The 12928-nt window shown below is 44.2% G+C and overlaps 1 protein-coding gene across 3 annotated transcripts in view; it reads left to right on the top strand.

Moving 5' to 3' along the window:
• LOC119454220 (lithocholate 6-beta-hydroxylase) overlaps positions 1-12526 on the top strand; it is a 48338-nt gene extending 35812 nt beyond the window's left edge. For all 3 annotated transcript variants that reach the window (XM_049668258.1, XM_037716202.2, XM_049668257.1), the window contains 5 exons: positions 1666-1774; positions 4047-4138; positions 6521-6661; positions 11015-11177; positions 12348-12526. In XM_049668258.1, the coding sequence (XP_049524215.1) occupies positions 1666-1774; positions 4047-4138; positions 6521-6661; positions 11015-11177; positions 12348-12425 (583 nt within the window). In that variant the 3' untranslated portion in view covers positions 12426-12526. The remainder of the gene's footprint in view (positions 1-1665; positions 1775-4046; positions 4139-6520; positions 6662-11014; positions 11178-12347) is intronic.
• Positions 12527-12928: the final 402 nt, after the last annotated feature.

Genomic DNA, 12928 nt, shown 5'->3' with positions numbered 1-12928 from the left:
CTGCGTTTTCTCTGGTGGCTCCTAGCTCTCCTCTCAGTTTTCATTGCGACATCCATCTAAAACAGGTGAAGTAACTAAAGAAAGCTATCGCTTTAATGGCTACATACCCCAGGTGTGACCTTCTGACGCTCATTCTGGGAGATTGGCCAAGAAAGGGCACATACGTAGTGCCGCAGTCGACTGTTCAGACTCATAACCTGTTGTACATACCCAGTTGCCCATATTTGCTGCTTGCTGTAGACAGCACTTACTTAGTGGCCCACGTCGACTCTGCTGTTTTTATCGTGCGGTATGCGTCAATGTCCATCCAAAGAGGGCGTGGTAGCCAAAGAATCACCTTAAATATTCAAAATCATATTACTATTACTCAAATGTATTGAAGCAAAACGTGCCTTCTTTGCGTGTTCGCCTCACTGCCAATATTTTGGTTGTGTATTGCGCGAGTAGTCATTCGGGATAGTTTCTCTCCGACGAGCCAATTGTCTTAATGCGTTCACATTCTTCACGCACTTGCGTGAGTACGCGCTTGCATGGGTTGGCCATGGTCGAATGGTAAGCGCATCGGGTTGCTGTCTGACGGAACAGGGTTCCAAATCAACCTGGGAGGATTCAACTTGGGTGGCTATGTGGCAACGTGTAGATACGCGCCACTCTTCAAAGAACCTCTTTCATACTGACTTGGATGCCGTCTGGGTAGATCTCGGTGTTCAATGAGCCTCTTTGGCGCCGACTTGCAGCGCTGGATATGTGCCAGTTTGTCTGTGCTGGTCTTTATTGAACCTCTTTCGAGCCAACTTGGGTCACTGCGCATACACCATTGGGAATGTGCCGCTCTACACTGGCGAAAAATATCCCTTAACTATCTCCAATGCTCAGTAGAATCGAACCTACCTCATAAGGGCTCCAAAGGACAAAAACGCGACGCTTTAGCAGGCGGCGTCACAAGTGCACGGGGTGTATGCACTTGTGATGCGGTATGAGCAATGCTCCAGGAGAAGGTAGATCTAGACGGCCAAGTCGACTCAGGCAGTGCACGCGAACTATGGCGTATCGCATCGAGTGGGAGAGGAAAAGTGACGCGGTTTCCGACGTCTGCTCTACCTCGAATCACCGGAAAAACGCACTCGTCAGACACAGGTTCCGGCTTGCTTCGGACGATAGCGACGCGCCACAACTAAAGGTTATCGTGCAGTGTTACCGTGACGTGCTATGAAAATTCGATACGCTACTGTCGCATTCATATAAGCTTGCGGGCAAATTATCTCCTCACCCTGTTGCTCTCACTCGTTTTTTTTTTAACATTCTAAGAGAAAAACCATGAAAGGAGACGCCATTCATTGCACGTAATAAATTTGGAAGTTAAGCAAGTGCGTTCGCGTTCCCGTTATCAATTTTCCATTCTAGTAGACAACAACATATGCCTCATAACTTTATCCCTATTATGCGTGAACTCTCGTCCCACGACCCTTCCTTTAAAAAGCCCGTATCTTTATGAACTCCTGACTTTCACTGCCCCTGCACCCATTTTTGTCTAAGTCACTGTGGTCACGAATGAGAGTATACTTAAAAGGACGTAAACATTTTACGTTGTATTTTCTTTTTATAAAACAGAAATCACCTGAAGGAATAAGTTATATTGGTTCTTTCTTCTACTGCTTCTAATAGCTTTGAGACAACGTCTACGGCATTGACTTACGTGTCCTATGTTTTGGCCAAGTACCAAGATATCCAGGAAAAGGTCAGAGCTGAAGTTGCCTCAGCAGTTGAAGAATACGTGAGTATCCAAGCCCGCTTAGTTGGAGCCTTAGTAAAATTGAAGCGGCACATCGCTCTCTGCGGCAGAATAACATTCCTCTATTTATAAATTGGATTCTTAAAATAAAGGAATAAGCATAGCAGTTACCCCCTTATACAGAAATCAATGTGAACTTGAAGCCCATGTTTGACTTGATCAAAATGATGCCTGCCGAGAACGCGCCGTAATAATTACACAATGAGTGTCTTGGGCCCGTTTACCCCAGGCGGCACATAGATCAAGTCAAGCACGAACTACAAGTTAGATACATTTCTGAATACGGGGTTTATTGTCACCTTTACAATTTGACATCAATACGTACTATGTTCTTAAATCTAGCAATAATACTGATGCAACGAAATTTGTTTCGATGTGTTGTTCTCTTGAGCTCATCCACGCCAACAACAATAGGTGCATGTTTCAACCTATGTGCATAAAAAAAATTCTTAACAGCTACGCAGTTTAAGCTATTCGTAACTTCATTAGTAGTCCGCGAAAAACTGTGCTGAGCTATGACGTCACATCGCGTTGTCTAGCAACTAGGGGCAGCTGGGTATAACCAGACAGAGCCGCGCTCCACTCCGCCAAGCTCTGCCAATTTCACTGCGCGCAACCTGGTTAAGGAGAGGGAAGGAGAGTATGCGCGTGGCTCGCGCAATGCTCGTGAGGAGAAAAAGAAAATGAGTGAGAGAGAAAGAAAGAAATTGTAGCAGCACCAACGAGTCACCGCGCAGAGCTGCTGCCGACGCCATCCGCGTTTCCCCGTTTCCCCGCATTCGCGCCGAACGCGCGTGTTGTCCATGACTGCACCAGGCACCTCTGGCGGCGGCTTGGCCGCCGCAAGAGGCGCGTTTAACCAGCCACGCCTAAAGTCCCTAGCCACGCCCCGGCAACTGTGGAGGCGCAGCTTAGCCGTGACGTCACCGGGGAGATAAAGCTCGGAGCTGCCGCGACGGCGACAGAACTATCGGTGACTCTGTGGCGAGCACACATACCCTTGACATTTGACGACCAAAGAAGATCCGGACACCCGAAGAAGAAGCCACTCACGTTGAAGCACGTCGCACGGCCAAGCGAGAATCTGTGCTTCGGCGGCGAGTCGATTCGGAATACCGTGCATAGCAGCACTTAGCATTTCCTAGCAAAATTTAGTCAAGCTTTGTAAACGTAGAAGAAGTGAGGTCGATCACCAGCTCCACTGTTTACTCCAGCCTTGTACCACTAGTGCAAGCTGCCCACGGTCTTTTCTTTTTCTTTGAGAACACGTTTGCATAAAAATCATTTCTATCGACTATAGCTACAGCCATTTAGGTCTCAAACAGGATTCAGTTTGTTAATATATTTATACTGGCTGTTTCAAGTAAGCAAAACACAATTGTAAAAACATAGTGGTATACCTTACACCAGTGCGACCCCCAGCATTAATTGAGTTTTAGTTATTACAAAATGTAAAGATTTGTTTTAGTTCATAAGTTGCTTGTGAGATGTAGAGGATGTATAGAAATAGTTAATGAAGTTGTTTTGTGTCGTTTTCTTTTGCATGAGTCTTTTTTCCTAGCTTCGAATAAAGTGCAAGAAATATTTAAGAATTTCGTCACTGCACACTTGCCATTCTGCATTGAACCTATCTCAACCGGGCTTATGAAGAACGAAGCCCTCCCACCCATCCAAAAAGAAGAAGGCGATCAGTTGAGGCATCCAGCTTAGGTCAGCATATTCGTTGTGAAAATCTAAATTGGTCGCAGTCCTTAATGATGAGAGATAGCCCGGCGCTAAATGAAGGATACGAACACATTGGTCAGCTTTCAGCGACCATGTGGGCTTCGTTCTTAAGAAGCACTATTCAGGTTGAGGCAATACGGACGCGTGAGCGTGCTGTGCCACCTTTTTTTCTTTTCATTTTTTTTTTGTCTCCTATTTCGCGAACGGTCGACAGAGCTGAGAAAAAAAGACTTGCAAGTTCGGATATGAAAACGATTTCATCGGGTGTTTCAAGGCATGCTCTACAGATTTTCAAATGCGCCTGAATTATAAACCTAATTAACTGAACTTCAAAGAATAATCTAAGTAACGAAAGACGACTGGAAACAATATACCCTTGGTCTCGTTCCTCTATGCTGTAGGATTCGATTTCTAATGTTTCGTTCTAGTTAAGCGAAACATCCAATATAAAAAAGTATGCAAACCTTGAAGCAGACCACTATTCTCTTTTTTATCCTATTTCATCATATAGTATAACTTCTCATTCTAGGGAGAGCTGAATTACGATTCCGTCATGCTCCGGATGAAGTACTTAAGAAGGGTTGTGGACGAAACATTGAGGATCTATCCACCAGGCACTGTGTGAGTACCTGAACCAAATGTATTGCTCCAAAAATGATATAGAAAGGTGGGAAAATTGTCATCAATATGCCATCAATACATTGACCTATCAACCAATTCACTTGAGCTCGGATTGTGTTCCGACACTGAAATATCCCAGAGCGAATAATAAAACCGAAACCAAAAAAGAATGCCACATGAGGTCAAAACCCCTTTGACGCCCTCACCATTTTTAGCGCAGAAAGGAAACAAGGCTGCGGCACTTCAAGCTTAACAAGACAATTGCTCAACCATAAGCATTGTGTATATACAATAGATCTCTGCACAACCAACGCTCAAGAAGAATGCTCAAAAAAAAAGATGTTCAGCTAAATGATTATGTACACGCTCCATTAAGTAGAATGTAAGTGATTCTCTAAATCTTGTAGCGATTTTAATTTTGTGATATAGCATATGCAAAAAAACAATTCGCAATGCTCTGGGGCCTACGTGGGTGGTTATATACTTTAGGCTGCTGTAATTTTAGGGGTAATATGTTCTTCATATCTTATTATAAGGACTATGTCTCTCAATGTCAATATGAGGAGTGTCTACTTCCGAAAGTGTTGTTTTGTGAACTAAGGCTGATATCCTTCATCTGATCAATTATTCTAAGCAAAGTATATTCGCCTAAGTGAAATACGGTAATCTATGGTCATACTTAGGTGAACAAAATGACGTACGGATAGTCCGCTCTGATAATATTGATGAAACATCACTGTTATGTTATAAGCACGCAACCACTGGGTAAGAAAATACTGGAGTTTTGACACTTTAGGACTGTGGTGGAGCAACACTTTAGGTCACAAAAGAAAAAAAAAATATTTATATGTTATCTTTCGATTTCTAGTCATTTATATGAAGCCACTCCAAAGTAGCTACCAATTCATTACACCGAAAGATTTAATCAAGTATGGTGCCAAGAAAACGTGGTACTTTCATGCGTATTTATGCGCCCTTTCCAAACTCCAGACTAAATTACGTGGTAATCTGTTGGTTAAGCGGCGTGAATGTGATACAGATACACTTTGTTTTCAATACATTAGGTTCAAGTTGCCTGGAAGTAATGCAGTTACTAAGGACCCATAGGCCAGTGGTTCACTTCCCTTCGAGATTATATCTGTTTCCACTTAAAAATAACACCTAGTTGTGTCACCAGAATGTGTATCACTTCATATGTGTGTGAGGAATGCCATGTCGATCGTCAGTGTACAGTACTGATAACATTGGCCCCAAAATACCGCCCTCAGGCACTTGTCAAAACATTTAACTACACCTAGATTTTAACATTGACTCCGCATTTCAAGGATATGTTTTTGATCACACAACATTCAATAAGCCATTGTGTTACAACATTTGTACCTTACTTTTTTGGCTTTCTGTTTAGTACAATATTATTTTTGGGTTTAAGCATTTAGTTTGAAAGCTTACAAATATGCCAGCGATCACAATCTGTCTTTGTTTGCTATTGTATCTTAGGCGTACAAAATAGCACGTTTGATTCATTTATATGTAAAGAACACACTAGTTATCAGTAATTTCTTTATCTTCAATAGAAAACGCAATATCTTCATGATAATACCGTGTTCAAAATTTACTTGCAGTCCTCCATTTTTTTGTTTCTGCACAGTATAATACTAGTTTTTTTCAATAGCAACATCGCATAATAAATTAGTGAAAGAAACATGTTGGAAGACATTGTTAAACTGCTGAACGTTTATTGTCATTCGACAGCTCGCTCTTTGTCATGCTAACAGGGCCTAAGCCTGACACCACCTTGACGAAGCCAAACAGTTCTCCATTTCTCGCCGGTAGGGAAGACTCTCATCACTCTAAACACTGCACATGAAAGCAATCAGTTGCTCGTTCTTGTTCACCTAAACACTTTGCCTCGAGAGGTACACTGCAAAATGTGAGAGGACCACTCTTCCGTGGGATATTCAAAAACATATACTGTCGCAGCAAAAAAAAAATATAAGCCTAATCAAGCATGATAATATTTTGACTCAAACAACGCGGAATGAATTCAACCTCATGTGAAGACATCACAGCAATATGTTCATTCGTCATACGAAGTGCCTGAAATTGCATTGAACAGTGACCGAGGTACGTCACTGTTCAATGCAATAAATGTAAGAAACCAACGAAACGTGATACTCCGATAGGCAAAAGTGCTGGGCGTTTCGATTGAACTTTAATAAGAAAAGCCCAATAAGCAATGGGCAAAACGCGAACGATGTTGTATGTATCTTTCATTACTTGCTTTCTTTCAGTACGTGGGTATCCTATGCTATTGTTCCACTCTATTGTCAGTACAACATTAATCTGCACATGTTCTGGCAATCTAACATTCTTACTGCGCAGGTTTACCACGAGGCGTGCTTTGAACGACTTCGACTACAATGGCATTAAGTTCAAAGCTGGCACGTCATTCATGGCTCCGACGCTTCAAATACATATGGACCTTCGCTACTGGCCTGAACCACACAGGTTTGACCCGGACAGGTACCAGCATCGAATGGCAACATTCGATTACTTTTAAGCACTTTATTCACAGCGTTAGCCCAGTGGCTATATCATTGCACTGCTGAGCTTTAGGTCGCAGATTTGAGCTCTGCCACAGCGGCCATTTTGCCGATAGGGGCAATGCAGAAACTCCTGAATACTTAGATTTAGGTGCACGTTAAAAAACCGCAATCTTTAAAAGCGAGAGATAAAATTTATTTACAGAAAGGCAGAGAGGTCGGCTTGAGCTGTAACTTGCTCAGGCCTGCCACTGTACACTGGCGAAAATGTACGTGGAGGAAACGGGCTAATTAATGATGACGATGATGATGATATGTGGAGGATGTGTGTATATACAAGTTTACAACGTTGTGGCATCTCTAAAGCCGTGCGTCCAGCCCAGCGGCTTTTAGAAAGGCCATAGTGGCACTGGTTAACAGGGCTGCGCTGTTTGCATCGGGCCAAGGACCTAAAGAAAACTCCTTTGATAGCGGCCTCTCATCGACTTTTGCAATGGCAAAGACCAGTTTTTGTCGTTCTTGCGCGTACGTGTTACAAACGCAAAATATATGATCAAGTGTTTCTGGTACCTGGCAGTATTCACAATTTCGGCTAGTGTCACTGCAACCAATCGCATGTCTATAACGCTTCGTGAATCAGACACCAAGGTGAATCCGGTGCAACATGCTTGTTTGGCTTCTATTGAGCTTGTGAGGCATGCGGAATTTTATTTCTGGGCCCCATTTATGCACTCGCTTGTGTTGACGATCTGGGTGGGTCCCTGTTCCAACGTACAATTGCGTATTACTCAAAAAGGTAGGGCATTTGTGTCTGTTTCGTGTGAATGGGATGCGTACTTCAGTCGCATTATTTAAAGCAGCTTTCGCTTCAGCGTCTGCCTGCTCGTTCCCTATCACGCCGCAGTGTGAAGGTATCCACTGAAAGGTGATAATATGGCCATTTCTATTTGCATGATCGAGAAGCTCTGCGATTTTTATAGCCATTGCATAATACGGGCCCCGCCTGAGGACACAGTCAATGGTTTGAAGAGCTGGCTTGGAATCGCAGAATGTATCTTGGTACATGCCTCAGTACCATGCGCGAGAAGGCTCCTCGGAAGGAAATTGAAGTGCCTCCCGGATAGCAGCAAGTTCTGCGGCAGTTCATGTTGACCTATGGTCTAGTTTAAACTGCCGTGCGACGATCATATCTGGGCTGACGAAGGCTGCAGTGGAGGCATATGGTGTGACAGAGCCATCGATATACATGTGTGCAGTATCTCCGCACTCGGCATAAATGTGACACAGAGTAATCTGCTTGAGGCCAATGGATGCAATGGATGACTTTTTTTTTAATTCCGGGAATTTGCAGCGCAACAAACGGTTTAGGCAGAACCCACGGGGGTATTATCGGTATACAGACGGGATAAAATCTTGGCGGTAGAATGTTTCGTTGACGCGATAGCGTCCTTGAAAAGCTGCAACCTGGCTGTGTGGCAGGGAGCGATGATAAAGGATGGTATTTGTGTCAGGTCAACAAGCAGAGGTGCAGTCGAAGAGGCTCGCCGAGCAAGTATACAGCAACAGGACGAGCAAGGGCTTCCGCTATAGTTCCATTGGTTGACGTGCATCGTGCGGGGCCCTAACACGTGCACAATCCTTGAGCTTGAATGCTGTCCAGCCTGCGCACACAACTATAAGTCCCATGCTTGAGAGCGCCGGCATGCTGTACCATATATACCCAATGAATATCGCTTGGTACAGTCGGAGTAATGATGACTCCAAGGGGCCCCATCTTGTTCCTGCAACGACGGGACGGAATTATTCCTGAGTCGCCCACAATGGCGTGCCTCATAATCATAATGTGTTTTATTGTGATAGCAATTATACGGACCCTCCAAGTGGATTTATAGCATCGTCATCGCCGTCGCCGTGAGGTTTCGTATAAAGTCAAAAGGCGATAACATCGTCGCCACGCGCCGTATGCTGTATGTGGGAGTGAAAGCGCCCGAGGGACGCGCGCTTTCATGGAGAGCGAACGCACGGCTAAGAGCAAACGCGACGTCGTCCGTCGCGCGAAAGGCCGTGGGTAGATGGGAGGGAGGTAGGGGGGGGCGACGTTGGCCTTCGGCACCAACTGCGTATCTTGCGACCGGGCGCAAGGAGAACTGGCGACTCAATCTCGCACACGAAAGCAAGAAAGTGGGAAGGCAGCGCGGGAGTGAGGTGGTGCGGTTTCTACTCTGCCAAACACTGTCTCTTGTACTTTGCGCGGCTGCGGGCGGTCGCGTGCACAGTATCTTGAAAGCGATCTGCACATATGACTCCTACTCTTGTATGCGCTGTGCTTTCGCCGCTCAGCTTCCGGTGAAACAATACACCGCACGAACCTTCGCTCGCTGCTGCTAGCGCACTTGCTCACGCCAGCGTTTTCACAGTGGGTGTCGGCGGTCATCGAGTGTCTTCTATTCGTGTTTGCTTGTGCGTGCTGACATCATGCTTGTTAATTCAGTTAGTAAGTGAATGCGTCCAAATTTATTCAGCCGATGAGACTACTATTCTTACTCCGTATAGATTCTACTAATTTCCTATCGCAAGAGATGCTTCGCTTTTCGGGCGAAACTGAGACTTTTACAGCGAAGTTGTATACCTCTACCAGCCAAGGAAATTTTCGTGTCGTTGACGTAAGCGAAAAACGCCAGGCTAAAAATTGAATGCAAGCAGCATATCTCCTTTGAAATCAGGCGTACAGCATACATGCAGTTGAGCACTTGTTTTCAATAGAAAAACCACAAAACAAGCATCAAAACCACATAATGGACGATTAGGCACGTGTGAACAATGGGAACACCCTCCGACGCGTTCTGGTAAAGATTAGGGTTGCAGCTGCTTCAAAAGGGCTTGACGTCATTCAAAACCCTCGTGTGTAGTGCAAACAGTATCATCATCATCAGCCTATATTTATGTCCACTGCAGGACGACGGCTGAAGGCTGGAGTGGGTAATCTCCAATTACCCCTGTCTTGCGCTAGCTGATTCCAACTTGTGTCTGAAAATTTCCAAACTTCATCACCCCACCTAGTTTTCTGCCGTCCTCGACTGCACTTCTCTTGGTATCCATTCTGTAACTCTAATAGTCCCCCGGTTATCCATCCTATGCATTACATGGCCTGCCCAACTTCATTTTTATCGCTTAATGTCAACTAGAATATCGGCTATCCCCGTTGGCTCTCTGTTCCATACCGCTCTCTTCCTATCTCTTAGCGTTAGGCCTAACATCTTTCGTTCCATCGCTCTTTGTGCAGTCTTTAAGTTGCTCTCGAGATTCTTTGTTAACCTCCAAGTTTCTGCCCCATATGTTGGCACCGGTAGAGTGCAATAATTGTACAATTTTCTTTTCAACGACAGTATACCGTATAACGTATGCTCATGGTATAATACTAAACCGTATAATGTACGCTAATGACGTCTGCGAATAATGCGAAGCACGTTCCTTCTCCCGCATGTGTTTCCCGATAAAGATTACGGTTGCGTAAGCTACGCCGAGTTCAAAAGTACCCAACAGCATAGAAATCACGTAGTGACTTCACCACGGTCTAGCTATTCATTCAGTTCATTCCAGGCTACCATGGGTAGACCACGGAAAGTAAAGACGCCAGAAGAACAGCCTGAATATAATGTTGTGAAATAATAAAGATGCGATTAAGTACATTTCTTTTGTCTCTGGTTTCACTCTTTGTAGGGCCACGTGTGTGAATTCAAGTGACGTCACAGTGGGTAATCGTTGCGGGTGTCGTTTGCAGCTTCGCTGTCCAACCACCTTCACAGCGTGGATTGGAGCCACAGTTTCTTTTTACGGAAACTTCCTTAACATATTTAACTTTTTCATTCACCACTTTTTAAGTGTACAAAATACTTTCGCACACCCTGTACAATATTCGCCGTTTAAAGAAACAGAAAAAGTACTACTTTATCCACATGCCTCTGGCGTTTTCTTCTGTTTTGTTTCCTATTTTTGCAGGTTCATCAGTGTTCTCTGTTTTTTTTTGTTAGTTTTCACAAACATTTAGTACCCCGGTAAGAAATATTACCACAAGCACACATCCTCCGCAGTCCAGCGTACTTCTCCGTCATCTTCCTCAGGCTGCGTGCTTTACAGGTCATGATGAGTAACTTACCTATCCTTAAGTATAATGCTCGCCGTTGGCTCACTACAATCACCAACAACGATACACTTTGTAAGGATTAAATCATGAGAAAGCATGCTGTTTTTCACAGTCATCGGTCAAGCAGCTTGCAATCGATAGCAAAGAGTTCCTCCGCGCCTATGATCTCACACTCACTTGTTTATTCAGGTTCCTTCCTGAAAACGCCTCATCCAGGCCATCCGTCGCCTACCAACCTTTTGGCGTTGGACCGAGAAACTGCTTCGGCGAGCGCCTCGCAATCTTAGAAATCATGTACACGATGGCAAGAATGGTTGAGAAGTACAGGTTGACCCTCGGAGAGTCCCAGAAGGTAATAAAACTTGTTTTTCAAGCTTTGACAGAAGACTGCCTGAGCAAGAATACACATCTGGGGCCAAATTCACGAAACTCTTCGATCCTATAGTGCTTTATGCGATTGGCTGACAGCCTTCGCTAACATTTCGTCCAGTCTCAGGATTATCTGCAATTCACTCGTGCAGAAATTGTGACGCAGGAACCTTTTTGTAATTGGGAGCTCATATGGTTGCACCCTATACGACAGTCTCTCTGCACGGAGGCACAAACACTGGCGTGCATAGTGTTTGTGTTACCCTAAGCAGCAGCAAGTTGTGGCTACTCGACCTTCCCCCTTGAGATTTGTTAGTATCATGATGTCATAAAAGAAGGCTGTTTTGGTGCAACTCTTTTCGTGTACTTCTGCGTGAAGGCCACACAAAGCATGGATAAAGTCGGTCAATTTAATGCATACTTGGCATGACGCATGCGTTTACGATACTTGCACAGCATTAGACTGGGTCATTTCATAAGCCGTCGCCTTCACTAGCAAGTCGAGCAACAAGCACATGTCAAAGCGAGATATTAACGTGTCTAAAAAGTAAAAGGACAGTGATGAAGTACTTAGTAAAAGACTACAGTGACACTTCTGTTCTTAAAGATGTGCCAGTGTGCATCCTACATCACTATACAAGTGCATGTGCGCTTATGAGTGTGCATTATGACCCACAGATGAATAAGCAGGGTCATTCGTGAACTTCTCACACGTTTTCACCACGAAAAAGCAGTCCACCGGATACCCATGCTTGCCAAAATTGTTCAAATGTTTGCCTTCATTTTTTCTGTAACACTGAATTTGCCAAAATTGTATTCTTTTAATATTACCTTATTTTCAAATAGCCGTCCAAAGCGGCTTTTTATTACATAAAATTTAAAGGTGTGCTATCAGCCGCCATTAGCACAATTTTCTGTTTTAGAAGAGAAAGACTCATTCCAGGAGCCGTTTTTTTGTTAATTACACGATGTGTTTGTCCTAAATAAACGTAGAGACAGTAATACACATTTTCGTATGGCCACCTAATTTATCTGAGAGCTGTTTACATCCGTGCGACCTTAAGCAGAAGAAAATGTCCCGTAAAGTGATTCTATGATTCGGTTAATATCAACCATCGATTTCTCTAAAATGCGCCGTGTTTGTGCATTCCAGAATGACCTCGAGCTATGTTTTCGTGCGACGGTATCTGCACCAAGAGAGGGTCCGTACATCAAGTTCCAAAGGATCTGATGATTACGGTCCTTTAAAACAATGAAGGTCCACTACCTTCCTGTTGTTCATCGCACCTACGCTTACAAGAATAAATGCCCACAAAATGGCACCACGGGGTCTTATCCCCTTTTGGTCCTTCGTGCTATTTAAGAACGCATCATGCCGAACACTATGCGTCGTCTGACAGAATGGGAACACGCAACTGCTTACATCCTTCCGTTTCTGCATTTTTAACAACACAAAAAAGCATTAACACATAAACACACACGAAGTCATTCTTCGCCTGAGTGGCTCTTAGCATCACTTTCAAACAAAACACAAACCCGGCTGACAAAAGGTAGACGTAACACTTAAACGAGTGTGTTTGTACAGCAGCATAACTTACACTAATTAAACAAACTCCACCCAGCTAGGTTTACAGAACCCAACCCAGTCCTTTTGACTCCTTCATCGGACGCGACTTCAGGAAGCTACAACAGCATGCCATTGACCTCGCTTGCGACCTCAACGGTGGTTTCTAC

This window comes from Dermacentor silvarum, chromosome 5, assembly GCF_013339745.2.
Source record: "Dermacentor silvarum isolate Dsil-2018 chromosome 5, BIME_Dsil_1.4, whole genome shotgun sequence".
NCBI lineage: Eukaryota > Metazoa > Arthropoda > Arachnida > Ixodida > Ixodidae > Dermacentor > Dermacentor silvarum.
This window is presented reverse-complemented; position numbering and strand designations above follow the sequence as displayed.